Raw genomic sequence first — 27,143 nt, 5'->3', positions numbered from 1 at the left:
ATACCGCACACTAAAAGTCACCTCTCCTTCGTTAGATTGTCTGGCTAAAACGCACGGCGGGAACGGCGGACCGGTGGAGGCTTGCCTCACATCGGGGTATTCAGGAATTTTAAGGTGCAGAGGGACAAGGAGTCCGCACGACTTGACCGTAATGTTTGACACAGGGTACTACTCTCAAAGACAAAAACTTGAATTTTTTTCAAAAAAGCTTGAAGTTATTTACAGGTCTGCGGCCTTGAATGATTGATATCAGTTTGAACTTCGGCGTAGTTAGAGTTAGGGTCACACGGCAGTAGAAAGATTCAAGACATCGCAGGACATTTTGTTGCATGGAATGTGCTCATTGACAAGAAGCATCATAGTTCAGTGCTCAGTCATGATCCAAAAATCAGACGTACACTTCAAATTTAGTTTACTCCTTGCAGCGAATAATTCTTGTGCACCCATACTATGACACGCGTCCGAAAGTAGTAGCAGGTGAACAGTGTACTGGGTGGGTGGCGCTTTCTTTCTTAGCCGCGCGTCACCAACGGCGTCACCTGCCTCAGGTAATCGGTCGTACACTGCATTGCATCGAAGAGAGAGAGAGAGATCAAATGATACAGAAGAGATCAAAATCAGAATCAACGAGTTAGAGAACTCCTCGCACGCATACTTTCACCAGCATAATATATCCAAACGGGGAAGGGTATACCAATGACAATGGCAAGACCTGCAAGAAGTGAATTGCCTCCTCCATAGCCAAGCCTAGCGAACATCTGCTGTCCAAAGAGAGGAAATGCGAACCCGAGGAGTGAGCGGAGCATCTAACATCGTGAGGTGCTCAGTACGCGTGAACGACGAGATTGAAAGCAAAGGTGAGAGTAAGGGTGGGAAGACTCACAGAAGCAGCTGCGACGGCGCTTGCAGCATATGTAAATGTATCAACTAGGTATAGTTGAATGGCGAGACTTCAAAGAGGTTTAGCAATCATGAATGGTGTTAAATGGGCACGCTTACGAAGCTATCATTATGCCGAATCCAAAGATAGCGGTGCCGACGATGGGCATCATGAATTGGACCTTGGCTTGGGCAGACCATCCATACCAACTAACGTAGATCAGGTTAGGACCGACATAAATGGAAGTGTCAATCTCACAATAGTCCCACTGGGACGACGAACGAGCCGAGTATCAGAACAGGCACGCGCATCTCTGGCTTACCCTTTCCTCCATTTTGCGCAGCAAACTAGATAATGGAAGCGCTTGAGCTAACGCAGTAGGGTTACAACGCATCTTGACGTACGTATAAATATGTCTTGTTGCATATTCTCGAGCCAAAGATGACGCCAGATAAGAACCCAACGCCAATGCCGATATACGGCAGACCTCCGGTTCCAGTATTGAAGTGGTACACAGTCGTAAAGAGGTCTGGGTGTAAGCATTCAATATTTTCCCGTGTTACTGGGCGTACGTGATCTTACCGGGGAAAGTGGTAAACATCAAGTAGTAGATACCTGAAACACGGTTTCAGGTTCAATGACTTACATGATGTGCTATTACTAACCGTATATCCTAAATAAATGATATCAGTCAGCCGTGTGATAATAAAATTAACTTACAGAGCCATGTATAAACTCAGGATGAAACATATAAAACTCCGAGTCATGATTATGATGGGTCGTTTGAGATTAATCCACAAATAAACCCATTTGTTTGTGACGAAAGCGGGATGTGTTGTAACTGCCTTTTCGAGATCTGAAGATATTTTTGCACGGCGAAGCTGAATAACTGGCGCATAAGATTCTCTCATGAGAAGAATGCCGAGTACGGCAGCAACACCGCAGATCGCGACGACGACATAGAAAACATTCTGTATTCCGACTGACTCTGCGATAAAGCCTCCCATGACGGGCCCGACCACAGGACCTTGCGAGAGCGTGAACTTGTGTCAAAGTGGCAGGCCATGAAGCGCACCTATCAAGGGTCCTAAAAAGTACAGTGCCATAGCGGAAGCACGATCGTTTTCGGAGAAGAGGTCGCTAACGACGCCTCCGCCACATGCTACGGGCGTACCCCCCACGAAACCAGCTTGGCAGAGTAAGCGAACGTGTGACAGCAGTGGTTCCATGACGTACCCAGAAACCGAAAGACGATGAAAGATGTAGTGTTACGTGATAATGCGCAGCCGAGATTGAACACGAGGAAGAAGAGATTCGCCAAGTGAAGCACCTTGAGTTCGTTCAGGCTCACAGTTCCACTGAGAAAAGGACGACGAACCCACAAACGGCCGTATACTTCGGACAAGGGTGCAGCAAACAAAGGACCGATAGCGAACGACAAGAGGAAGATACTTAGAGTCAACGCTGTGACTGTCGGATTGGTTATATTGAATTTTGCAGCCAGATCTGGCAGACCAGGTGCCATGATAGAACTTGCTAACGGAGTGACAAAAGTGTATAGCCCAACCTGACAGAAAAACAAAATTAGTCCTCATGATTAAATATCTTTGACGGAAGAATTAACGATTGCAGTGGTTGTCCATTTCTTTGCAGGAGACCAATTTCTGGGGTTGACTGGGTCGTGTTGCCATTCATCCTCTGGCTGTTCAAGTTTTCCCTGAATTTCATGCTGGAGGTTGTCGTCTGGGATGGCAGAATGGGCATGAAGCTGTTGAACATGACGGTCGTTCGAGTCATTTTGATCTGGTAGGTGCATATGGGAACCGTGGACTCCTGGAAGAGATGACGACATGGAGCAGTAGGGTATACTGGGACGAGGGGAGGATAAGACTCGTCTGGGTGCCCAAGGGAGATACTCAGGCTGTTAAATAGGTAAAAAATGGTGTGTTGTTACAGCACTGTACAATACACGTTTAGGTACGGCCCGCAGTCGAACAGGGGGAGGATCAGGCATGTGTGGGGACAGACTTGTATTGATTTGGATAGTATTTGGATAGAAGATAATCGTTCGTAGAAAGAAGACGATTTCCTAAGCCCCGAAGCAAGATGAATTTAGTACGAAATAGATAGTATGCAAGACGGTTCAAACCAAGTTCAGACTAGTAGAACTCAACAGCTGAACTCTATCTGCCATTATAAGATCCATCGAATTCGAAGGGTCGCCCGCACCCACAAACTAAAGACGCTCGACAAGCATGTTGGATGTCATGGTATTGAGGTCTACACGGGATATGTGTCTTGACAGTCCGGAAGAGAAACGAGTAACCGGGGTTGTCTCTGTGTTTGTAGCCTACATAGTTGCCAGTTGGTGACTGTGCGAAGCAAAGAAAGTGTTCCCTGGATAAATCAAATTTAGGTATGAGCGGCTAAAAATGGTAGTCATTCACCTGAGTACTTTCATGAAGGTGGTCCCACTCGCGAACTGAGTTCGACGACGCCGACGACAGCGACGAATTGCCAGCAGTAGCTCTTATTAATTTCGCGCAGTCGCTCGAAGACGACGCTTAACAAGGTTCCGAAGAGTGGTGGACTCGGACGTCGAGAAGATTCATTCATTTCAGGTGACCCGTCATGGCCGAGGATCAACTTGGAATAGAGTCTGCACCTACTCCCTCCATCAAGAGTTTAAAGAGCAGATTCGAGCAGCTTGCACAGGATAATACAGCTGGCAAGCCACTTAAATCAAACAACCCAATTATTACATCGCCTCGCCAGCAGTGTAGGGATTCGGACTCTCACGTACAACAACGTGAGCTGCGCAACGCTTTGCCCAACTCTGATGTCAGTCCAGGCCAAAAGCGTGCACCACCACCGCCCCCGCCATCTCGCTCAGCCAAAAAACCAATTCAATCACCTGCTGCTTCCCCGCTGTTGAGACCTGTGCCAGTACCAGCTGCTCTCAGATCACCACGCGCAAGTCCAGAACATTTGTCAGTGTCTGGCCAAGACAACGCGTACGATGACGATACTCCTCGTGGTGGTGGAGTGGCTTCATTGAGGGAACGTTTCACGTAAGTGTTCTAGCCATGTCATCGCCCGCGAACCCCATAAATGCTTTTCTGTGTTACCTTTCTTAGAACCGCAGCGACTTCTCCTCATCGAGCTTCAATAAAACCGGCTCCACGACTTTCCCTTTTACTGACTCAAAGCGAACCAAACGTCCTCGATTCCGCTCCTCCACTCCTGCATCGACCTGTTTTATTGTCTCCTCAGTCAGTGTTAAGCCCGGAAGATACTCCGTCTGACGAATATTTTGACGCGCCCGAATCACCCCGCATGACTGGTGTCGCTTCTCTTAGAAACCGTTTCTCGTGAGTTGTTGCCTCCGCATTCGAAAGGGAAGCGCTAATACCGTTGAAGTAGATTAATTCACCCTACACCCCAGTCCACACCTAAACACCTTCCGCGTAATGACAATCTCACATCCCATTCAGAACCCAACATTCTTGCACCCAGTCCACCAATGACTGGGACCCTTCGCCGTCCTCCTCCTCCACCCCCGCCTCATCGCTCTGTTCTCTTTGACACTGGCGATGATTTACCTGATAATGCCAGCTCCAACTGCTCATCAAGACATAGCCCCTTCTCCGATGACGAATGTGAGAGTTCTGAGATATCACTGCCACCGGCAATTACCCTTCGTGGACGCCACTCCCGCGGACACTCAGACAGCATCAGCAGTTCAAGTGACAGCGTAGCAAGCGTTTCGCCCCCACGCAAACTTCCTTCACGGCCAAGTCTGACAGTCCCCCCTCCTCCCCTTCCACGACGGGCTGGAAACGAAAATAGCCGCAGCTCCTCAGCCAGCTCAACTCCTACCCCCAGCAGTCCCCCTCCCCTTCCCTCACGCCGCCCAACTCCGGAAGATATCCCAGACGTTATATTACCCCCTCCTTCCCTCCCTGCACGCCATAGCATGATCATAAGCACACCCTCACCCACGGACTTCATCTCCGACCGCAAATCCCTCGGAAGCAGCAAACCCCTCGGAAGCAGCAAACTGCCACCTCCACCAACACGTACGATCGCACCAGGCGACAAACTCCCTCCTGCACGACGCACACACACGCCTTCATCAGACGAAGAATCCGGTGCAGAAGAGGGAGGCGATGACCTTCGCATGCTTCTTCCAGACGCGAGTCGTGCATCCCGTCGTCCACCCACCCTACGCACTCCAAAGATGCACGTTCCTGCATACGCAGCCCAAGTAGTAGTAGCTGGTACACGCGTACTCGTCGCTACTCATCACCACTTACGCTGCTTCGATCTCGCGCGGTACGCTGATGTGCCCGTATGGGTGGGAGACACGAAGGAAATGGGAGTGCGCGATGCGAAAGTGACTGCGCTTGAGTTTCGGGCTGGCAGTGCAGGTGGTGTGGTATGGGCTGGGACGAAGGAAGGGCATTTGATCGAGCTGGATATGGATTCAGGAAAAGTGACAGGGTCGAAGTTCAGTGTCCATGCGGGTGTCGTGACGCATATATTCCGACACCGCAATGCGATGGTCAGCGTGGACGAAAGCGGTAAAGTGCTCGTATTCGAACCCACAACTACATCCGGCTCCGAAGTCCCAAGTCTCACATATACCGCCCCACGGGTGTACCGCATCGCAGAAAAACAAGAATTCGTAAAGTTGCTTGGGGGTCTTCTCTGGACGAGCGTACGCAGCGACGTCAATGGCTCTGGACCCACGACAGTACCCATAGTCAGGATCTACGATGTTTTTACCCCAGGCAGCATCGCACGTACCGCAAGCGTCCTTCCGAACATCACCCACCATGTCGGCGCAATAACAAGTGGCACGCTCCTCCAATCACATCCAGGGTTCGCTTATCTCGGACATGAGGGTGGATTTATCAGTATCTGGAGTTTACCTGCAGGACCCGAGTGCACGGACATAGTCAAAGTGAGCTCGTCGGACGTGCTGAGTCTCGAAGGTGTCGGGATGCGTTTGTGGGCTGGTGGACGCACGGGCGTTATATGCGCGTATGACGTATCGTCCCGCCCTTGGGTTGTAACGAACGCATGGAACGCGCATTCTGGATTACCAGTTACACGTATATTCGTGGATCCATGGTCGATTGAGAAAGAGGAGAAGTTGAGTGTGGTGAGTGTTGGTAGGGATGAGCAGATGAGGTTTTGGGATGGGTTGTTGGGGATTGATTGGATTGGTGCGTGCTGTGTTTTTTAATCACGGATGTGAACTGATGAACTGGGGCAGGTAACGAGCTCTTGAAGCGCGAGCGCGAATTTAGCACTTTCCGCACCATCAACGTCCTCGTTGTTTCCTGGAACGTAGATGCCGCCAAACCCGAAGCACTCACCGACGATGCAGCAAACCTTACCTTCCTTAACGACGCTCTCACATCCGTCTCGCCCGCACCTGACATCATCTCCTTCGGATTCCAAGAGCTCATCGACCTCGAAAGCCGAAAGATGGCTGCAAAGACTGTATTACTAGGTGGAAAGAAAAAGGGTGAGGAGGGCAAGATATCAGAGAAAGTGACTTCAAGTTATAAGCGATGGCATGATCGGCTTGTCAGGGAGGTTCGCGCGCTTGCGGAGGGCTATACGGTTATACATACCGAGAGTCTCGTCGGGCTTTTTACATGCATGTTCGTGAAGAACTCGGAGAAGGCTGCGCTCAAGAATGTAGCGATAACGACAATCAAGCGGGGGATGGGTGGGAGGTACGGTAATAAGGTGCGCGAGTTTTTGTTTTTTGTTTTTATTGAAGTGCATGCTGATGACATGTATGCAGGGAGGCATTGTCGCGCGATTCGTGATTGGAGATTCTTCGATTTGTTTCATCAATTGCCATCTTGCTGCTGGGCAGCATCACGTACGACAGCGTAATGCAGATGTGACTGCGATGTTAGAGGAAAAGTCTGTGTTTCCGTCGTCGGATGCTATCGAGGAGTCTCTTGCGTACGTCGGTGGGGGAGATGGGTCCATGGTTCTAGATCACGAGATCGTCTTCGTGCGTTAAATTCATTCCTTTCACTGAATCTGTACCTTAAACGCTCGTTTCTTAGCTCAACGGCGACCTAAACTATCGCATTGACCAACGCCGTGACGCCGTGATCTCTTCCATCCAATCCGGCGACCTCGAAGCCCTGCACACACACGACCAACTCCTCAAAGAAATGAAGCACAACCGCGGGTTCCGCCTCCGCTCCTTCCGCGAAGGCCCTCTCACCTTTTCCCCCACCTACAAATATGACCGCCGCTCCAACGAGTTCGACACGAGCGAGAAAAAACGGGTGCCGGCTTGGTGCGACCGTGTGCTTTGGCGTTCGAGAGACCCGGAACGTGTGAAGCAGCTGCATTATAGACGATACGAGGCGAATGTGAGCGATCATCGACCTGTGAGCGCTGCGTTTGCTATGACTGTTAAGAGCGTGAGGTTGGATGCGTGGGCGAAGGAGAAGGGGATTGTGCAGGAGCTTTGGTTGGAGACGCTGACTGAGCAGTTGGCTGATGCGAGGGAGTTCTATGTCGAGCAGGCTTTGATATAGGATGGGGTCGGGTTTGTGTCATGACCATCTGGTTTTTGTATGACTTCACACATGGACTTGAGCTATTGTACATGCCATCATTTCGAGATGTAATTTGTAATGGTATTGTTAGGGAGGAGTCGTATACTTAATTAGAGTATATCTCTAGCATATGCACCCTTATGAAGACCAGTTGATCGTAAACCACAGAACCGCCTGCAGTGAACAGGAGGATTTTGAATATAGTAATCGAGAAAATAATGCAATAAAGAAATCATGAACGAATCTGAGTCGAACATCAATGCCAAAGCCCACTCCATCGGTTCCCCGCTTGAGTATGCGTAGATCCAATACTAGCAAACGCCCACGTACCCGAAGACGCTCCGGCCATAGAAGCAGGCCGCAAGCCCACTCCCACAAGCAAAGATTGTCTTGATCTCCTGCTTGGATGCACGCCGACGTTAACGTGCAAGACGCGCTTCATGAGCTGCTTGACGCGGCTACTCACACCAAAACGTCTCGGTGGCTCGGGTTCGCTGCGTGGGGCGTACGATAGCGTGCTAAAGTCAGGAAAACTATCACGCGAGCTCGAGCTATATTTGCCGTTTGGGGTACTTGCTTTGAAGGAGGAGGGGGAATGTGTCTGCATGGGTGAATCCGGGGATGGTATTTGGGCGAAGGATGGAAGCGGGACGGTGGTGATGGCGAGTGTGGAGGGGAGAATCGAGAGGGTGGCTGGAGGTGTTTTTGGGGGAGATATGGGTCCACGTGTGTGCGTCATTGGACTTGAAAGGCCCATGTTGACGATGGACCACTGGTCACTAGAAGAAAATGAACGAGTGAGGGTTAGAATAATTTGTATGTACGTACGGTCGCTCGAACCAGCCGGTCTTCTTGAGTTCGGCACGAGCAAGGTTGTTGAGTCTATCAAGCGGACTGCTGCTGGGAGAAAGCTACTAGGCGTTGGTTAAATCAGGAGATGCTGAACAAATTCCACGGACCATCTTGGTCATTTCGCTGCATGGTGATTCATCCTATTGAAAAAAAATTGTTAGATGCGATCTATGTTAAGATAGATATAGAAATACCAAGGCAACGGTATCATCACAGGCATAGAACGCATCGTCATGCGAGGTGATTCCGGCGAGGCTTCTGATTGTCTCAGACGACGACGCGCATGAACGGTTTGCAGTCATCGATGCCATATCGGCGAGTTCGTCATCGTCGTAGATATAGCTGATGTCGAAGAAAGAGGGCTCGCGGCGGGCATAGCAAGCATGCTGAACTTGACTTTCTTGACTGGAGCGACTCTGATGGGTAGGTATCATGATGTTAGCCCCCGACGTGCACGGTGAAACTGCATCATACTGTCTGGGGCTTGCGTATCTTGATGGTGTTTACGCGGAATTCTTTGCGTGACTCGCAAGAGGAAGGATCGTCGAAAGCATCAGCAACTCTACCGAGGAGTTTGAACGCATCTTCAGCGACAGCCATTTGTCGTGTCTTCCAAGTTCAGGACAAGAGGGGCTAGGGTACTTATGCGCATGAGGCAGTCAGCCTCACCCATGTCAATGGTTCCAGCAAGTCAGCCGCCAAGAAGTCGGCTGACGTCTGAGGCCTCTGTTAGCCAACCATTGATAGAATAGGAATGCTCACACCGGGAGCTCATGGTTTATAATTATCCGCCCAGTTTGCCAAGACGTTGATTATGTAATACAACGATTGCCATTCGTTGATTGGCAATTTGTGGGCCAAGCCTATGGCACGAACGCCTCTCTGAGCAGTATCTGCGTGCATGTATGTTGACCGTGGTTCTCCGTATCCTGGAAAATTCAGAACTATCCCTGAAAGGTCGCTGTGGTCTTCAATTGTGATAACATGATTCGACAAACACGCCATCTACTGAACGAACACTTACTCTTGCATGGGAGTTTGCTCCAAACCCGTCGAGTCTTCTTGTCACGCGGATCGGTACCGGTGGCGGCGGCAACGAGAGTTATATTTGGACAAGAGTAGATCTGGATGCGATGAAGGACTGGAAAGAATGGGAATTTCATCTAATTGAGGAATCAATTCAAAGATACAAAAACACTATAAAAGAAAGCATACCCCAAATACTTTTAGCGTCCACGGTGATTGTCGAATCTAGACTGTCAGAAGGAAGATAACACTCGAAGAACTCATTATCACCTGATGTATTATGGCCGCTCGCCTCTTTGTCCCGCTTCCTGAATAAAACAAGCCTATTCTCGTCTTTCTCGAGGTCTGACACCAATGTATCCAGAGACCAGTAGACATCGGAAATAGGAGGGGCAACGGATCCTTCTTTCTTATGACTTATCGACGAGACTCGGATGACCAATAATCCACCGACACAGGAATAGTTTTGGGGCATAAGCATAAGCGCGGATAAACACAAACCGTAAGCTCCCAGGTGAGAGCGACCCTATCGAATAATGTATTCATCGGAAGAAGGATATCGTAAAATCGTCCTAAGCAACCTCAGCTTCAAGTCGGATTATATTATCCAGGAAATAAGAAATTTGGGTAGACTCCAGGCAAAGCCTGTGACTAGCACACGCTATAAAGTTACCTCGAGTATGTGTTCCCCGAGTCACGTCCGAAATATGACCTAGTCATCCACCGTGCGTTCAGGGTCATCCGCATTAAATAAGGCGAGAGAACGAAGACGCGAAATCGCAAGTTCCCGATTTTTTGAGATCGCGAGGGTCTCACGTAATGATGATGTGTTGTTAAGAAGCCAGTTTTCTTGTGGTGGCGTTGAGACGGTTTCCACATCTATCGAGCGACCTTCCCTTTCTCAGGCTGAGCTTTCCATTTTTGTAACGAAGAGAGACCCAGGTGAGGACCCATATGAATGATTCAGCATCGTGCTGTTACAGGCGCTTGCCTTCGATGACTGCCTTTGTAATACTAATGAGAAGGCCAAGCGTACTATCCTTGCACGCTCCTGCTTTAGGGGAGTATCTCGAGTCGATGATAAGTCGAAGTTGCTGAAGACAGCCAGTCACTCGACCGTCCGGGGTCCAGTATCTACGAGACTGCCAAGGTTAACGTTGCTATCGCGGACACCGTTTTTCCAAAGGATACGATGGCCTATTGTCGTAGTTGTTGTTATAGCAAATTTACTGAGAAATTCGTCCCCATTCAACTGTGATTGGAAGAAGCAGCTTCCTGGATACGATCAAGTATGCGACGCTGGCTCGGGCCCGTTGAGCGTCCTCCATGTGGCTCTCCTGTTTTTCGACGTAAATGTGAAGAATTTTTGCCGGAATATTGCTCCACCAAGGAATCTCCAGCCTGAGTGAGTATCGGTCACGATGAGGTATTAACAAGTATTCCCCGACTCTGCGAAGTAGAGCGCTTCTCTTGCCTTGCTTGCCCAGCGTCTTCTACATATTGAATTTAGACGTCTCTCGAGTCTGTACAATTTCCTTCGTGGTACATGCACCGCACTGAGGTGTGTACATACTATTTCGCGGAAAACAATAGTTTAGATGTTGTCTTTAACTGAGCCACGTACCGTGTCAATAACTCCCTGGGATATGATACTATCAGCATAAACCTCTGCAATGGCCTAGCATCTTCAGTTTTTCTTGCTGCATGCGAGGTATCAGATAGGGCAGATGATTGATTCAGGTAGAGGACTGTACGCGTCCAATGATAGTATGGGTATTCTGAATCGAACTCCGCTTAATTATGTGCCGGTCATGTGATCGCGTAATTCTTGTTCTCGGTGATTCTCCTATCGTTCAAACGTTCGCGTTAACGTTCACCTCTCGCTCATATTCCTACTCAGAACATCATTGAGTACTGGGTACTGAGTCATGTAAACCACTCAAGACAATGTAATCCCTGGCAGTGGCAGCCCCCTGTATAAATCGGTGCGTATCATCACATTATTCACTAGGTTGCACACTGAAACCTATCATCATGTCATTGCTTCAGTTGGAGGATGCTCTCTGTCGCAAGTGGAAGGCTGTAACAAATCACTAACATTTTGTTCTAACCTTAATTAACTGAGAACCCGCATTACAGGAGTGTGAAGCGTATCATTTCAAGCAATGGTTGGAGGAGCTCAGTCTGGAAAGCAAACGTTTTCTGGCCCAACTCCGAGCTATGAACGAGAAAATCGAGCAGATTCCTATCATTGATTTTTGCATCTTTGATTGACGAGGATTTCCTGGCAGGAGGACCCACCGTAACACCCTAGCATATCTCAGCCTTATTTTAGACAAATCTCCCGGTGATTTGTCAATTCAGGATTTGAGGTTTTTGAGGCAGGAGAGCCAAAACTCCGGCTCCCTAACGTAGGTCTAATTATTTCTTGTCTACCGCCTTCTCATTGCGCTTTAGCGTTCAGCAGGACATTACAGGTGCCTATCATGTTTCGTACCCCCATACTGACTAAAGCTCTGCCACCAGCATACATCGAAGCAATAGAAAAAAGTAGAAGTAAATGTGAGGCAGAATTGAATGAGGAGACTTAATACAGGTTGGTCGTGTAAGCCGCTAAGAGGACACCAAAGTTGACATTGATCTAGGACGAACAACGAGCCAATTATGAGAACAGAGACGTTTACCCTTGCAGCAATCAGATAGAGAAGCGCCTCAATTGACGCAGGAAAGAAGCCTTGACGCACTGTAGTGAGATACCCCTCCAACGGGGTGGTGCAGGCAGGGATTGCCCACCATTTGTGTAGTTTAGTCGGTACAGCCTTCGGGCATTGTCGTAGCAATCATCATTAGGTCGAGACGCACCAACTTCTGTCTGCCAGAGGCAGGCACATTTCCAGGTATGGGCTGACGAACCGTAATAAGAGACTCATCGGACTGATGTTGACTCACCCACTCGTTGGAGAAATGACGGCCGGCGAGGGTGGGCACGGTTAGTAAAGCTTGATGCATGATACATGATGGCATCATGGTAGTTATTCTGAATTGTGGATGAACTTCAAATCTGACTCAGTTGTCGCAATCGAGACGTAGCACATGTTGACTCTAATGCAGACACGATATCGTCCTCTGCAACCACCTCGAGAGCAGATGGTGCATCTACATGTCAAATTTTGAAATCTTGTATCTGCGAGGGTCATTTGCAGGGTATGTATGATATATGAGGCTATGATAATGCGATCGTCGACGTGTTGTAAAAAAACCATTCAGCTACAATATGTCTAGGGCCCTGATGTTCATGATGTCAATCGAAGCCGGGTCTTTCACCTGCGCAATGATATTGTGGTCCGACGCGACCCTCTTGTATTCTCCAACGTGTTGCTGCGCTACCAAAAGTGCGCTGAAAGCCTGCCCAAGGTGAACCATCAAACGCAATGACTGTGAGTGAACATCCAAGTCAACTGACAACTCCTCTTCTCCAGGTGAGTTGCTGGACGACTCGTCAGTGTCGTCTAATCCAGACTGTGACTCGGACCAATCCCCCACGCTCTCCCCTTCGTCTGCAAAGGTGAGCTGCTCTGAAAAATCAGGCAGCCCAAGGAGACGACGATCCCATGGACGGACAAGAAAGAAAGTCTGCCGAATGGGTCTTGCGCGCGAGAACTGAATTAGTGTCTTGCCCGTGGTGATCAGTAAGCCCTGAAGCCCATCTGCTTTGACTTCATATGTGGAATGAGCAGCACGACCAGACCTCCTTTTGACTTCCGTGACGCGGAATACGATGCAAGGAAGACGCAGTCTGCAGTTTGCGAAGAGCGGAGTATTCATGTTCTCGAGCAGGTCATACAACTGGGAAGCTGAATCCACAGGCACAATGTTTCGCAACGAAGAGACCGCTGTCTGAATCTCATCTTCAGACAACGATGGTAGGGAGTATGGCGGGGTTGCATATGAGATGATGTCGGCTGGAAGGCAACTATTGAACTCGGACGATTGTCCGACCCAGTCCAGGCAAGTGATGTCGCCCGACCGAGACACGATATCCTGCAGGAGCCGGCCAAGCGCGCTCTGCTTCCTCTCGCCATAGATGACAGGTAGATGGACGTCGAAGATACCAAATAGCGAGTACGCGGTGTCTTCCTGCACAGTGGTGACGCGCTTCGATGCCCATTGCAGTTTCTGTCTAGCGTCTCTCATCCCTGGACGGAAGGAGATCATGGCCTGTGCATCTATTCCCGTCGCACCCTCCAACTCCTTCATGATTGCTTGGGACTCTTTGTGGTTGAGAGAGCGATCGTCGAGATATAATGACCAATCCTTCTGATAAAATATAACGACTTTCGGAGCGACAAACTCTTGAAAGGTCCATCCCCGCTCGTTCCAAACACTGCTCGCTAGTGCACCAGGTTGGGATGAAGGAGGGACATCGGATAGGTAGACTATGGTGAGCGCCGAGTGACGGTACCACACGAACATGGATTGGACCGATTCTCCAAGCTCGGCGTTGTTGCTCTTATCGATGCAGCATGTATCCATCCACGCCCAGAAATACCCCGCATCACGAGCGACTTTGCAAAACGACTGCAGTTTCGCGGTGCCACCAAGTCCATCCAGCTCGTACACCATCTTGTCCTGGATGTGGTGCAGCAGCGCCTCCGTCTTTTCCCACCTGTGTGATAGCAAAACGCAACGGAAGTGCATCGCCACCACCTCCTTGATGCGTTCCGTTTGGAGATCCAAACGCTTCGTTATGGATGACAAAAGCTCCTTGTATTCTGGACTTGTTTTGAAGAAGTTCAGCTGTGCTGCTCGGTCGCACAAAAGACCCGTAGAGGTGTTGAGCAGACGAAGGGGGGCGTTGCTGAGTTCAATCAAAACCGCTCTTTGAATAGCGTCTTCTGCTTCCAATGGACAGACATACTGCCGACGCAGATCTGCAGAATGATATAGGTATTTCAAGACGATGCAATAGTGTTCCATGGCTTACCCCGTATCTGCACTTCTGGAGCATTGTCCAACTTGGACAACATGATTGTGAAGGCCTCGATGGCTTCTTCGTAATGTTGTGCGCCACGCAGCGCTGAGTGTGACAACCGGTACCCAACATGAGACGAAGGATTGAGTTCTGTGACCTATGCATCGCTGAAGTCAACATGGGCTGCGAAAACGTGGATGCCATCCCACCTTTCGCGCGTCGAGGAGTGCATCCTCCCATAGCATTTTGCTTGACTTTGCCTCGCTACGACTTGCAAAGAAGATATCGGATGCAGAATCCAGGTCGATCGCCATCGAGTATAGGTCAATAGCCTTGTCGTAATCGCTTGCAGCGAAGGCAGCCTCTCCATTGGCAGCGCAGAGTGCGCTGCATTCCTGTTTGAAATCTGAGAAGAATACAGGTGAGGATTGTCGCCTACGCGACATTATGGGTTCTAAACTCGCCGTTAAACCAATCGAGGCAGTCGGCTTTGGTGATTTCGTCAATCATGTGTTGGTATGATTTCACGGCATCTTGAAGTTTACCCGCCCGAAGGAGTGCATCATACCTTTTATGGTGTGCCTTTCGCCACAACGACTTCAGGTCCCAGCCAAAGAGCTGGACAAGGAATTCGGTTATGAAAAGCGTCATACATGCATCATCTTGACGTACCATCAGAGAACCTGTGAGAAGAAGATATCGTCATATATCGTTATATATCGTAATATATAGGAAAGGTTTTCGTCACATTGGAATATAAAGTGATATAAAGCAATATATGACTATGTAAAAGCACCATAATCAGCATAATCCCCAGCAAGAACTCACCGGCCTACTGATGACCACCACCAAATCCTCATATATTTCATGAATGTTCGATTTCGATGATGAATCGCGAGAGTCGAGAGCAGCAGTGAAATGGTCGGCAGCTTCGTCGTAGCGTGCGCCATCCAAGGCTTTGATCCCGAGTTGAACGTGTAGATATGCCTAATGTGCGAGTTGTAAATATGAGTGTTGATGACCAAGCATGGATGATACTTACTTGCACGATATCACATGCGAGAGTATCAGCATTCGGACAACCGGCAGCGAGCTCTATGAGGAGCAGGTTTGCTTCGTCATGTTGATCTGCATTGAAGAGTGCGATGGCCTGAAATACGCGATGAAGGGAATAGTATGCGAAGTAAATGTAACATACCTTGATCAATAGCAGAAAATGAGTGATTTCTGAATCCTGGTCCGTGTACATGGATGCAACATCAAATGCTGCCCTCGCATCCAGGACCCGGCCTTTTCCACAGAGGGCAATACCCTTGGAGATATAGCCCGTCAACGAGGGCTGAATACTGATGGACTATGTCACCGTCGAGTTAGCCCTGTATAAGGCGGCGATGATTCTCACCTTGATTGCGTCCAGAAGGGCGCGGTCCCAGTCGTATTTTCGCGCCATGACGAATGACCGATGGGCGTAGAAAGTATGGTTGTTCGGACTGGTGTTGATATCTTGAGTGAGTAGTTTTTCGGTGGTAGACAAGTCTCCATTTAGACATGCAATACGGGAGGTCGTGATGGCTAGGATCTGCACGAAACATGCTCTAATTGTGGTATATATGATTCAAGAACGGAAACATGCCTTTGAGCGATGGACGTAGGGAGTATGGTTGTTCGCATCGGTCTTGATATCTTGCATGAGTAGTAGTTCTTCGTCAGTAGATAAGTCTTCATCTATGCACGCATCGCGAACTGTTGTGGTAGCAATAGTCTGCAAGAAGCACGCTCGATGTGTGGTATATGAGTCAGAGACAGAAACATGCCTTTGGATGTATACCCTGAGGTACTGTCCACTCTGAGATCATCTTATCGTAACCTCCACTGAAGATGTGATTGCCGTCCATGGAGAAAGTGATGCCTTGCGTGAGGGATGAATGCTTGAAGACGGCAATGGTTTTTTGACCTGAGAGCTGCCAAATACGAATATGGTTGTCATTAGATGCTGATGCGACGAGTGTGCCAGCAGGATGAATGGCAATGGAATTGATATAATTAGTGTGGCCCGTCCAAGGATCACCGACCTGCTTCCAGGTTGTGGTATCCCATTCGCGTATGGTAGGATCTACCCTATTGCCGCCTGTGAGAAGGCGTGTGCCATCTCGCGTCCATGAGAGTGACAAGTTGTTTGATTTGTGAGCCTTGAATAATGCGACGCGTTTCCTGGTACCTGAATTGTAAATTCGAATATTCTCTGTTGTTGCGATGGCAAGAAGTTCTCCAGACGGTGAATACCGTATGCACTGGACATAGCCACACCCGATCGGATCTCCTTGCAGCTCCCAGGTTTTGGTATTCCACAGTTTCGTCATTTCTGCGATAAGTGAAGCAGCGGCAAGCACTGTTCCATCGGGAGAAAAATCCAGTGAGGAGATAAAATTGGAGTATGCTTCGATTTTGGTGAGTGATTCGCCAGTTTCTCCGTGCCAGACGATGACCTCTCCGCCGTAATCACCGCTTGCTATCAATTGCCCATCTCGTGATACCCCCAAACTCATCACCCGATTGCGATGCCCCTCCATCTTCTTCAACACAACGCCTGTATTCAAGTCCCACAGACGAAGCGTTGTGTCGACCGAGCCCGTAACCATCCGACGTTTATCAGGGAAAACTGCGATTGCAGTTATGAGTCCTTCATGGCCTTTGAACGATCGCAGGGGAGTGGTGATTGTAATGAGCTCCGACATTTTACTGGATGTTGATGGTATGGAATACGGACGAGGCTAATCGTTGGAGGGATTATGTCTTTCTCTAAGTTGCAGAGGGTGTATGGTGCGTTTTATGGTGCTTCACAGCTTGCCTCATTTCAATCAACGCCCAGGAGATCTAAGGCCGTTCGTGCCCACGCCTCCATTACTGTAATCCGCTCACCCTATTGTCATACTCGCTGTTCTCGACAGTATGCACATCTGCAGTGCATACATGCGTCCGACTCCTGTCTTCGCAGCTTCCAGAATCTATCCCATCCCATCAAGTCGAGCAGTCCGTGCTTTCCAGCGCTCGAATCTGACTGTCTATCCTGCATGAATACCGTTGTTTTTCGTATCTAGCAACTATTCCAGCTTATCGCCACGTTGCTCCTTCGAACGCATGTATATAGCTTACTGCGATATCACTTCTCCATCCGACAGACTCCTAAGATCCTTGTGTGCACAAGATACAACGGACTCGCCTTACATTTAACCTCTGTTTGGCAGGTCGCAGGCCTCTTCCCATGTTGCATAATAAATCTGGAGCAAACTTGAATATGCTGACGGATAACGAAAGCCAACGACACTAAAAATAAAGGTAATACATGATTTCACCCCAGAACCATATCCGCACAGCTCTTAGCATTGCATTTATATCAACTGCGATACCCTTTCCTTCGTGTGGCGAGGGGTGAATATGCACGGAAACACAGGGTGCCTGAATCGGCTGGCTCAGATACACTGCAGAAATCCTCAAGGATGACTCACGTCGTTAAGCCTCCCGTCCATTTCACTCCTTCAGCATCAGGCCCGACGTTCCATCCTGGTGCACGTTCCAATCGGAAAACAGTTAGAATATTCACAACTGCGGCGAATAAAGAAGCCTCGGCGACATGTCGTCCAACACTGTTGAAAGGTGAGGCAAACCCGTCTATTCGCAAAATTCTAAACTTCGTACCAAATACGCCTTCCAAATCCAAAAGCAAAGGAAACGTCATCAGGGCCGTGCGTTGACGACTCTTCGACGACGACTTTTGACATGTGACGCTCGGGTATGAACCTCGTTGGGTTAGGATATTTATCTGGATCGCGCGCCATAGACCTTGCATAAGAAGAAATGATTATGTCTGATCTTCGTTCACTTGATATGATGAATTACCATGCGTTAGCTATTACGGTAGCCCCTTGAGAAACAGTTTTAGAAGGGGATAAGGTTTTCAGTCCATAGACCGACCTTTTGGAATATAGTAGCCTTCGTAGACGTCGTCATTGACCGTGGCATGTGCAATACCTAAATCCACATTCAGTGACCGTGCTAACCGGAGTTCGATGAGTCAAGAGTACTGACCCAGAGGGACGACAGGGAACCACCTCAGCGTCTCCAGTACGATGGCATTGATGTAGGGCATAGAAGCGCGATCACTCCAGTCGGGCAATCTTTCGAGATTTTCCCCAATGACGGAATCAATCTCTGCTTGCGCGCGTGTTTGCACCTCGGGATATAGAACCATCGCGAGCAGGAAGACGTATAAAGTGGACGTCGTCTGGGCCTTTGGTCAGTATATAGCTAGAATAGAAATCGCGTCAAAGTATACAGTTTCTGAAGCGGCTGGGAGTACGGAGAAAATGAGTAGAGATACATCAAAAACATGATGATCACCACAGATTTGTCACGAACCAGTATAACCAGACGCACTGGATTCCTTAATCGCTTGCTCAAGAACGGCGGCCGCCCCTTCATCTTGTGTTTTGACTGGTATACGTTTCAATGCATCCGACACCACGGATGGTGCAGCCGTCCCCGCCGCCTGAGAATCATTATGAGATAATACTCCGATCAAAAGGCACTTGGAACTCGCCATGTTGTTCTTCACATGTTCAAAGGGCATGTCCACAATCATGGGAACGAGAGTTCTCCGGACTATAGCATCCCTTACGAAGCTCGCTCCAGGGAACCAAGGAGGAAGTTTTTTCACTGCGAGTGCATAAGAATAGAGCTACAGCTGATCGAAGTTATACGCACATATGGGGAACTCTGTTAAAACAGCTGCGACCTCGGGCCTGAATGCTTTTACACCTATCTCAAGTGAGCGTTCAACGAGCGCGACAAAGGGATCATCAACGGGCGCTATAGCATAATCATACATGATTGACATGATGATAGACGTGCTGAAGCTATATAGAAAGGACGGTTCAGCCACGCAGTAGATGAAAGGAGAGATTACTCACGTGTGCAAATGGGTTCCATACACCTCCGGAGAGGCTAGTAAGTTTAGTATCAAATTGTGAGCATTGCACATTTGAATCGGACGGAAGGATGACACTGCTTCTAAATGGAATGCTTCATGAAAGATTCGCCTGTCTGTAAAGACCTGATAAGTGCGATAAGAGAACTCGAAGGGACAATATACTAACGAAGTCTCCACTTGTCTGAGTAGGGTAGAAACACAGAGTTGTAGTCATCACCAAAACTAGGACTTGTTTAACAATGGATACATCAAATGATAGAAGGGCCTCACAAGCCAAGAACGTGCACAAGCCCTGGGGGTCTCGTGGAATAGTTGTGTGAACGACGGTCGAGCAAGTCATGCGCAACTCTTTCGGAGTTGATGATCACGATATCCTGACTGAACAGTCGGGAGTAAACGATTTCCCCTGCGTCGCAATTCAGCACATCCAGATCCACATGTCAGAGGTTCTACGCACCATACTCAGTTCCCCATCTTGAGTATGCTAACCATGGACGATCTGTGTCGATTCCGATCACATTTCCAACAAAAGGGAGAGGTGGAGGACCAGGGGGTAAAGGATGCTTCTTAGTGTCTCTCTTCTTTTGCAAGGATTGGACTACCACGAAAGATACAAGCGCTATGAGGGCGAGTGCAAGTACTAGTGTTGGTGCCATCGCTCGAACCAAATAGATAACTGAAGCTCCTCCATATATGTGTGTCTGGATTTTGTGCGGCCGGCGACCCCATCAATGCTATGGGGCTATTAGTATGTCGTCCCCGAAAACTTTGGACAAGTGTCGATTCTTGACGGCCCCGAACCCCTTGAACAGTACTAGTGTCGTGGAAGCACAGCTTGGCTTCAGTCTGCGGATATCGATTGTGCTGGACCTGTATATCTGCACGGCTAGACTGTATACACCATTCCATACGGCCGTCAACGGTACCTTTACGGCATATATACGTGTGCCGGTGTAACCTGCCCTGAACTGCCATGCTCAAGCAAGTCAACTTCAAGTTAGTTTGCATTAGCTTCGGTCCCGGATCCAAAACCGTTTGTCACAACACATGAGTCATTTGATATTGATAACGTCTTGCAGCTTTGATGGAAGCCGATTCGTGTGCGACAAGCAGTACGCATAAGTGTCCAAAGACTTGTATGGCACTGTATAGAGACTTGTGTGCAGGTCATGTGGTCGCGTAATTCACCTTGTTCTCGAGGCGGATCGGTCACATCTACATGAAAGCCCAACTATCAGTCCCGCGAGAGGCAATTCAGAGCTGCCGGTACAATTGATGAAGTTGAGTATATGGGATTCACGAACTACCGTGACACTAATACGATGAGTCCCTTTCATACCTGACGATCTCCATCTCATTGATTCATTCACCAAGCATATTTCACACATATGAACAGGCTCTTCATTCGAACCGTACGAACGCGAACTGGACATCCTCGAACGCGTTTGACTACATCCAATTCAATATTCGAGCTTCTTACAGTCAGCTCTTTGTGGAATTGGCCCCGCTGATCATAACGTATCGAGGTTGTACAATGGCACGTAATTTCGAAAGCCATCGGATAAGTACAATGGTCTCACTCCAGCCAACTTTTAACTGCCTCGTCGATTACCCTGCCGCACATATCAAACCTGGTATGGTGCCATAGGGTGCTAACGTATGCCACACAGTACACTCTACGGCCGCCGTATACTGCCAGGGTCGCCGTATTGACAACGTTGTACCATCAGTAACCTACCAATTTTGCTCTATGTAACCAGCCGCCTGACCACCAATTGCGATCTTCATTGCCTTCAAAGCCAACAAGGATATTGGTGTTACTTATTGGTTTCACAAAGGTATGAAGTATTGTTATTACCAACTACAAGTGCGGCACCAAACTAGTCCACGATACAGCCTTGTATACGTCAGGAGGAAGATCGCGTAAGGTGGTGAACATAAGTACCAAGAGGACGGCACGAGCTGTAATGTACAACATAACAAATAATGCATAAACCGCGTCGAAGCACGCATCTCGTGCGTCCAGGACGTTAAAGAGTAATACCGTAAGGATACTAAGCCAGGGTGTGCAAGTTATAGCGATGGCGCTCATGCGCCATAGCGCCTGTTCCTTGCACGCAGGGAAAGCAAAAAACCAAGCCATACAATGGATGCCACCAAAGATGGTGGCTATAAGCAATCCAGCGAGCCGAAGAACCATGTTATCTGCATCTTCCAGTTCGATGCTACCATCAAATGTTGGAACTCGGAGCTTTCGAGATGTGGGAATCTCAGCCCAGCCTATTAGCTCTATAACTGGGCGAAAGACTCGACGCAAGATCCGAAGTCGAGTGAATTCGTCTCTATCGCTGACACTAAGGCGGACATAATCAGCCACGATATAATTGCTGAGGCGCATACGCACTTAATGTGATCCTCTGGCCTTGACTCGGTCAACTTCCAGTACCCTGGATGTGGGCATTGCACGTTGAGAGGCTTGTCCCACCACACAGCATAAGTTAGGAAATTGAGAACCGCAAAAGCGAGTGTCCCCACTTCAACCTGCGTGGTTTCGAGGTGATAGATGGCGCGGGTGATGAGCTGCATGACAAACCAGGCCACCTGAAACACGATCAATCCTTTTGATATCGCATTACCTTTGCTCTTGTCTTGGATCTGGTTTTTCGTTAGGGTAGGGACGTCGATGCACCCTTCGTGGATTAATGTAGTCAGGGCGTAGGGTAAGGCAGGGTTTCCCATCCACATAAAGCATGAAACCACCCATTAGCACAAAGAAGCTGTGCGTCTGAGTCCATGTATAATCTAAGGACGCACGTGAGTCAACGTTTAGGTGAGCACGAATCGAGCGTACCTTCAGATTGCTTCGAGAAATGAGCCTCAACCGACTTTTTGACCCACCTCGCAAGAGCACCAGGGAAATGCCAACGAAACACTAGTGCGGATGATACACATTTAGCAAGCACTGCAACGAGGCGAAGGAAGCGATGTTTACATTGCTCAGGTACTTCAACAGACTCTTTTTCTAAGGATGTATACTGAGTTGTGAGACGCAGAGTTTTCAAAAGCACGACTTACCTTCAGACTCCAGACGAACATTGGTATACCCCAATTTCTCAAACTGTCTCGTAACTCGACGAGCGCTGAACCATTGGCGCATAGCCCATGTGATGATCAGTTCAGGAGCGATTAGTGCCATAATCATGGTGCCAAGCAGCTGCAGGAGGACACGAAGGGGTCTGTCCTCAGGACTCGGGATATTGGGGTGAATAGCACCATATATGCACGCAAATAGAGTGAAAACGGAGCTAGAGATGATAGTCCACATGGTTCTGGTTGTGAATGATGGGGCTTCCAAGAAACTGTCGCTGGCAATACTATTTGTTGTATCTGTTATAGGTGCAGCATGAACCACTCCAACGAGGCAGAGGAAGACGTAGAAAAGTACTGCGCATGCCATTTTTGGGGTGTATCGGAGCCGCATGCATCTTGTTCAAGCTATTTGTGTTTGCAATGTCGCAAATTCCTAATTTGGGTTTAAGTGCCTTGTCACGCATTTCAATATTCAAAGACCGAGCGTAGATTGAAAGTCCTTTCAATAATAGAGTCACGATTGCAATCACACTGTAACGACGGTTGCAATTACGATGGCAATTGCCGTTGCAACACGTGGCAATCAATCTTAGTCATTGTAATGAGTGATTTGGCTGGAAAGCCGCATGGCGTTGAAATCGATTGCAATGTCAAGTAGCAGCTTGTAATGCGAAATGAAGACCTGAAATCTTGGTTTTGATATTTTAATAGAGATCTTGAATTGTCATATTCTACCATAATTACAAGACAAGTATGAGCGGATACTCAATGGAAACCCTCTGAAGCCAAATCCCCCACTCCCTAATATACCCTGCATCTTTCCCTTGAATGAATGGGGCGCTTGTCCATCATTTCTGGATCCTTCTGTTGCTGCCGATACCTCTCACTAACCTTCTCCCTTCATCTAATAGGTCGCCATACATCATCCGGTCCAACCCTGCCCTTGTGCGGGAGATATTTGGTGACGAACAAGAGACCACCAAGCAAAGTGTGCTAGCCGCTGCCAAATGGCGATCGATGATGGGGCCTGACATGGGTAAAGGGCGCTTGGGTGGAACCGAGAGGTGGCATGCTGGTTGGGCGCTATGGGTATCCCGCAGGCATTTGGCAGTGGTCTAGGGAGTGGCGCCTTGCGTGTGGGTGGGGTGTGGCATGGGAAGGGTAACGGTTTGGTGGTCGCTGTGCGATGTGAGAAGACCTTGACAGTAATAAGCTTCAGCACACCAAATTAGATATTCTACATACCAGTAGTAGCGCGGACACCATTGGGAATTGGGCCACGACGGTGCAGTCTGGGTTGGCATTAAAACATTAGCGAAAAGTATCAAGTATCAATATAATAAAAAGACTGACCTGTAACTGCGATTATTCGTTGGACACACTGTCAATGGATGGTTCAGAATGTCTGTACCATTGACCAACGAAAGGCATAAGGTCACTAGACAATGAGAACTTTTCAATAATTGTCGCCCCAAAAAAAGACTGCACACCGTTTGCCATGTGCTCGACGTCAAATCACTGGTAACATTGACTTGTGTGGAGGTTATTAATGGAGGGGAAGAGGGATTCAGTCAAGAGAGGAATCGACGGAAAGTCCGAGCAGAGCGACGACAAGTCTAAGTCTAAGCGACGTTACAGTCACACTGACAATGTGGTTGTTGTAAGAGATGTAAACCGGTGTGAAAACTTTACAATGAATAATAAATGATTGTTATGTAAGCATCACTTACCCGCGATTCAGATCAAGCAGCTGTAGGATAATCTGTGACTCGGATTCCTCAATTTTATCCCCAAGAATGTCGGCGGACGACTCCCAGAAATCAAAATATGTATCTGGTTTAGTTGGTACGTTCAAACTTTACTCAGCTCCCCTCTCCTGGCTATATTACAATCTCTGATGATTCAGACACAACCATCTCCCATGCCCACCCCCCTGACGTTTGGTTCGAGCAATCAGCCCCCGCATTGCAACGTTATGCCCATGAAAGGGTTTGTTCACGAGGTTCTTCGTTGTTCTCGCACGTCAGGCAGCGTTCTACAGACAGCGCTCTGTTATCTGGATGCAATCTGCGCCAAGGTCCCAGAGTTGGTCTCACAGGAGAAGGGTCGCCTGGGTCCACTTGCGAAAAGGAATCAGCTGAACGTATTGTCCAGGGTGAGGTATCCACATCAATCCTATTGCACTTAAGGCTGACTCTATTTGTATCCATGCAGCAACCGCGAAATGGTTCATGGAGACTAGCCTTATTGTTTCACCAATATCTTGCACTGTCATGGCTCGCCTCTGGTGGCAAGGCCTCGTGTGTGTGTCAGGCGGCACGCCACACTACCCGCACAAACCTTCTATTGCGAAGACTCTTGTTTGGCGACAATTTTGTTTGCCATTGAGACTAGGAATGGTTAGCAGTCCGAACAGCTCCAAGATCAGTCCACCCGCTCTTTTGAGCTGCAGAATGACAAGATGTGTATTGACGCTGAGTGATTTGACAGAGAACAGCAAGGGTATTAGCTAGCTATCATGTATTATATCACTTAGACTTTACGAGAACGTCCACGACGAGTAGGACCCTGCGTCGCTACAACCTTCCTCCCCCTAGTATTCTTGGCCTTTGCTTGTCCTCCACCCGATTCCGTCCTATCATCATCAGCTTCATCTGCATTGTTAGCTACTGCATTGACACTTGTATTCGAATCATTAGCGCGAATGACAGCCCTAGATACTGATTCGTCTGGATGTGTGACTGGCTGAGTGACGAGATTTGAACCTTCAGGTCCAGGCGCCAATGAAGGAGCTGGTAAGGCTGATATTGCCGAGGGTAATACTGAGAGTGCCGACAAGACCGGTGGAGTCACTGGAGTGTCTTCTTCGCTATCAGTGTCCATGTCAAGTGCTAGCATGGCGCGGTTGATCTCCTCTGAAAAATCTTCGGCACCAGCAGGATCCATCGATGTAGACAACTTTGCAGCACCGAAAACGTAGCGATTGATGTTAGTCACGATGGTTTTGATACGTTTTGTCTCCCACTTCGTAATTAGCAACTTCTTGTATTGAAAGAAGAGGTCCTTGTAGTTGATAGTTGACGACTTGCCAACTCCCGAACCTGGAAACTCTGTGTCTGGCGAGAGCAGAAAAATGACCTGTGTTGCAGTAGTGTATGAGTAGTAGAACGATTCAATGTCATCAAAATGACTTACAATAACCGCAGCCCATGCAATGGACCCTGGTGTGACTTGTTGCAAACTCCACTTCCGAGCGTTAGTCTTCGATCCACCACAAGGCTCTTGATGAAGCGAGGTGACGCCATAGAGTGAGGCCCTCAGGATCTAGATATGCCAGTATCAGTAGAGTACTAGTGAGCAGCAGGACAATTATGAGAGAATGATAGCGCACCTTTGCAAAAAGTGTCCAGTTGCCGAAAACGGTCTTGAGGGTTGTGTCTTCTTGGAGACTTGGGAACAAGAGAGGCGGAAAAATCTTGTAAGTCTGAGTCTTGCCGGAAACTCCAAACATCTTCTGAATGTCGACAATCGCAGCTCTGTCATAACTGGCATTGGCAAAGTATTTTCCCGGAAGCTCGAATATGTCTCCAGCAACGCCACGCAATTTCTTGATTTCGTTAGAACGAGCATCGGCGATGCACTTATTTACCTGTAACAACCAAATACATTAGGTAGTGGCTAGAATGAAAAGCAAAATTGACATACGAGGTCTTTGAAGTACTCGCTACCCATTACCGTTTCATGGATGCGTTCAGGGAAATGTGCATAGAGTTCATCTAAGAAAGCAGACTCTTGAGTTGCCGACGTCTTGTAACGATCAGCACTATTAAAAGGTGTAGGTGAATCGGGGCGCTTCTTGATGAGAAGCTCGCTGTCTGGGAACATCTCCACTGTCATGCCATATTTGCGGGCATACAACGAGATAGTTTGCTCATGGGCGACGAGGGCATCCGGTGCTTCTACACGCCGTTTCCGTTTAGGCTTCTCGGAAACCAGAACCTTATTTTTCTCCTTAAGGGCACGATTGTCTGCACGCAGCTGCTGAACCTCAAGCTGCAGCGCTTTGAGTGCCTGTATTGAGGAGAGTGTACGTTAGACAGCGTTATGCGATGAAGACGGTGGCTACATACTTCCATTAACTCTCCCTTGGAGGCATTAGGCCCTGGGATGTTATTCGAGACCTGGTCCGTATTGCCTTCGTCCCAGTCGCTATCTGAATCATCATCTGACACCCGCGCTGAGAGATGAGACATGTTCTAGATGCTCGATGGTAAGGTGACGGAGAAAACAGTGTGAATGTCACCCTAATATATAGGATGAGATGTACTGCTTACCTCGTGTATACTAGACGTAACATTACTGCGAGTGACGACATTGATTCAGTCTTGCGCGTAATAATACCAGTGAACTAATGAGAGGCACGTAAACAAAAACACGACTGAAGGCCACATGTTGATGGAAGAGCGACCTACCCTAGTCATTCTCTCTCACACATCGGCACGTCAATGCCAAGGAACCTATTGGAGTTAAAGCAATTGCAGCATTCATGGCGGCGTTAGAGGTCTATGACAAGCAAGGTCAGATCAAGACGTAAAAAACATTATAACAGAGGTCACAAACAACGCGACATCTGAAACACGCTGTTCCAATGCTGCTGTCATAGATTGCACGAAGTCTGTATGAGGTGAGTTGGTAGATCAGATAGACTGGGATCGAATTGCCCGGTTTCATTTGTGG

General features: G+C 48.4%; 8 protein-coding genes across 8 annotated transcripts; 1 reads left to right on the top strand and 7 right to left on the bottom strand.

The window, feature by feature from the left end:
* Nucleotides 1-553: 553 nt before the first annotated feature.
* Nucleotides 554-2,696, bottom strand: F5891DRAFT_1149360 (multidrug resistance protein 4; the record flags this gene model as incomplete). The annotated part of the gene is made up of 12 exons (XM_041365095.1): nucleotides 554-806; nucleotides 884-950; nucleotides 1,000-1,089; nucleotides 1,139-1,227; nucleotides 1,285-1,409; nucleotides 1,463-1,495; nucleotides 1,546-1,553; nucleotides 1,601-1,907; nucleotides 1,956-2,069; nucleotides 2,117-2,210; nucleotides 2,259-2,447; nucleotides 2,505-2,696. The coding sequence occupies 12 exons, from the start codon at nucleotides 2,694-2,696 to the stop codon at nucleotides 624-626; spliced, it is 1,491 nt and encodes a 496-aa protein (XP_041223123.1). The 3' UTR covers nucleotides 554-623.
* A 2,160-nt stretch (nucleotides 2,697-4,856) lies between these two features.
* Nucleotides 4,857-7,458, top strand: F5891DRAFT_957086 (Endonuclease/exonuclease/phosphatase; the record flags this gene model as incomplete). The annotated part of the gene is made up of 4 exons (XM_041375451.1): nucleotides 4,857-6,111; nucleotides 6,162-6,643; nucleotides 6,702-6,920; nucleotides 6,976-7,458. The coding sequence occupies 4 exons, from the start codon at nucleotides 4,857-4,859 to the stop codon at nucleotides 7,456-7,458; spliced, it is 2,439 nt and encodes an 812-aa protein (XP_041223122.1).
* Nucleotides 7,459-7,596: 138 nt separating this feature from the next.
* Nucleotides 7,597-9,163, bottom strand: F5891DRAFT_521584 (uncharacterized protein). Its single transcript, XM_041372129.1, has 5 exons — nucleotides 8,806-9,163; nucleotides 8,526-8,747; nucleotides 8,439-8,471; nucleotides 8,308-8,390; nucleotides 7,597-8,258 (listed from the first exon to the last, which is right to left on the bottom strand). The coding sequence occupies exons 1-5, from the start codon at nucleotides 8,929-8,931 to the stop codon at nucleotides 7,736-7,738; spliced, it is 987 nt and encodes a 328-aa protein (XP_041223121.1). The 5' UTR covers nucleotides 8,932-9,163; the 3' UTR covers nucleotides 7,597-7,735.
* Nucleotides 9,164-12,337: 3,174 nt separating this feature from the next.
* F5891DRAFT_521429 (uncharacterized protein) lies at nucleotides 12,338-15,277 on the bottom strand. The gene is made up of 6 exons (XM_041372128.1): nucleotides 15,078-15,277; nucleotides 15,002-15,012; nucleotides 14,794-14,947; nucleotides 14,539-14,735; nucleotides 14,342-14,486; nucleotides 12,338-14,288 (listed from the first exon to the last, which is right to left on the bottom strand). Exons 2-6 carry the CDS (start codon nucleotides 15,002-15,004, stop codon nucleotides 12,625-12,627), a joined length of 2,163 nt encoding a protein of 720 aa, XP_041223120.1. The 5' UTR covers nucleotides 15,005-15,012; nucleotides 15,078-15,277; the 3' UTR covers nucleotides 12,338-12,624.
* A 2,326-nt stretch (nucleotides 15,278-17,603) lies between these two features.
* F5891DRAFT_1149351 (cytochrome P450) lies at nucleotides 17,604-20,289 on the bottom strand. The gene is made up of 14 exons (XM_041365093.1): nucleotides 19,774-20,289; nucleotides 19,587-19,722; nucleotides 19,483-19,538; nucleotides 19,297-19,429; nucleotides 19,091-19,242; nucleotides 18,927-19,042; nucleotides 18,746-18,875; nucleotides 18,663-18,676; nucleotides 18,416-18,611; nucleotides 18,302-18,358; nucleotides 18,227-18,251; nucleotides 18,026-18,169; nucleotides 17,836-17,973; nucleotides 17,604-17,785 (listed from the first exon to the last, which is right to left on the bottom strand). The coding sequence occupies exons 1-14, from the start codon at nucleotides 19,970-19,972 to the stop codon at nucleotides 17,719-17,721; spliced, it is 1,563 nt and encodes a 520-aa protein (XP_041223119.1). The 5' UTR covers nucleotides 19,973-20,289; the 3' UTR covers nucleotides 17,604-17,718.
* An 888-nt stretch (nucleotides 20,290-21,177) lies between these two features.
* Nucleotides 21,178-22,773, bottom strand: F5891DRAFT_982517 (uncharacterized protein; the record flags this gene model as incomplete). Its single annotated transcript, XM_041377214.1, has 6 exons — nucleotides 21,178-21,670; nucleotides 21,721-21,917; nucleotides 22,006-22,118; nucleotides 22,168-22,248; nucleotides 22,309-22,338; nucleotides 22,392-22,773. The coding sequence occupies 6 exons, from the start codon at nucleotides 22,771-22,773 to the stop codon at nucleotides 21,178-21,180; spliced, it is 1,296 nt and encodes a 431-aa protein (XP_041223118.1).
* A 327-nt stretch (nucleotides 22,774-23,100) lies between these two features.
* On the bottom strand, nucleotides 23,101-24,123 carry F5891DRAFT_1047699 (uncharacterized protein). Its single transcript, XM_041362359.1, has 3 exons — nucleotides 23,760-24,123; nucleotides 23,652-23,698; nucleotides 23,101-23,604 (listed from the first exon to the last, which is right to left on the bottom strand). The coding sequence occupies exons 2-3, from the start codon at nucleotides 23,670-23,672 to the stop codon at nucleotides 23,329-23,331; spliced, it is 297 nt and encodes a 98-aa protein (XP_041223117.1). The 5' UTR covers nucleotides 23,673-23,698; nucleotides 23,760-24,123; the 3' UTR covers nucleotides 23,101-23,328.
* An 815-nt stretch (nucleotides 24,124-24,938) lies between these two features.
* F5891DRAFT_1191736 (uncharacterized protein) lies at nucleotides 24,939-26,659 on the bottom strand (the record flags this gene model as incomplete). Its single annotated transcript, XM_041367497.1, has 5 exons — nucleotides 24,939-25,544; nucleotides 25,602-25,730; nucleotides 25,798-26,055; nucleotides 26,112-26,477; nucleotides 26,537-26,659. The coding sequence occupies 5 exons, from the start codon at nucleotides 26,657-26,659 to the stop codon at nucleotides 24,939-24,941; spliced, it is 1,482 nt and encodes a 493-aa protein (XP_041223116.1).
* Nucleotides 26,660-27,143: the final 484 nt, after the last annotated feature.

Source organism: Suillus fuscotomentosus, assembly GCF_016647785.1.
Source record: "Suillus fuscotomentosus strain FC203 chromosome Unknown F5891scaffold_45, whole genome shotgun sequence".
NCBI classification, from domain to species: Eukaryota; Fungi; Basidiomycota; class Agaricomycetes; order Boletales; family Suillaceae; genus Suillus; species Suillus fuscotomentosus.
Note: the sequence above shows the minus strand (reverse complement) of the source record. Positions and strands in the feature narration are given on the sequence as shown.

Excerpts from the sequence above, each read along its gene's own strand:
- F5891DRAFT_521429 (XM_041372128.1), bottom strand. Across the intron at positions 14,487-14,538 it reads CACTCCTCGACGCGCGAAAG|GTCACAGAACTCAATCCTTC; the intron begins GTGGGATGGCAT and ends AGCGATGCATAG. Across the intron at positions 14,289-14,341 it reads TCCAGAAGTGCAGATACGGG|ATCTGCGTCGGCAGTATGTC; the intron begins GTAAGCCATGGA and ends ATCATTCTGCAG.
- F5891DRAFT_1047699 (XM_041362359.1), bottom strand. The coding sequence starts at position 23,672 with ATGGTGTCCGCGCTACTACTG. Across the intron at positions 23,605-23,651 it reads TGGTGTCCGCGCTACTACTG|GTCTTCTCACATCGCACAGC; the intron begins GTATGTAGAATA and ends ATTACTGTCAAG.
- F5891DRAFT_1149351 (XM_041365093.1), bottom strand. The coding sequence starts at position 19,972 with ATGGCACCAACACTAGTACTTGCACTCGCCCTCATAGCGCTTGTATCT. Across the intron at positions 18,359-18,415 it reads GTTCCCTGTCGTCCCTCTGG|GTATTGCACATGCCACGGTC; the intron begins GTCAGTACTCTT and ends ATGTGGATTTAG. Across the intron at positions 17,974-18,025 it reads GGATTTGGAAGGCGTATTTG|TGTTGGACGACATGTCGCCG; the intron begins GTACGAAGTTTA and ends ACCTTTCAACAG.
- F5891DRAFT_521584 (XM_041372129.1), bottom strand. The coding sequence starts at position 8,931 with ATGGCTGTCGCTGAAGATGCGTTCAAACTCCTCGGTAGAGTTGCTGAT. Across the intron at positions 8,391-8,438 it reads GCAGCGAAATGACCAAGATG|CTTTCTCCCAGCAGCAGTCC; the intron begins GTCCGTGGAATT and ends AACGCCTAGTAG. Across the intron at positions 8,259-8,307 it reads ACCGGCTGGTTCGAGCGACC|TGACCAGTGGTCCATCGTCA; the intron begins GTACGTACATAC and ends ATTTTCTTCTAG.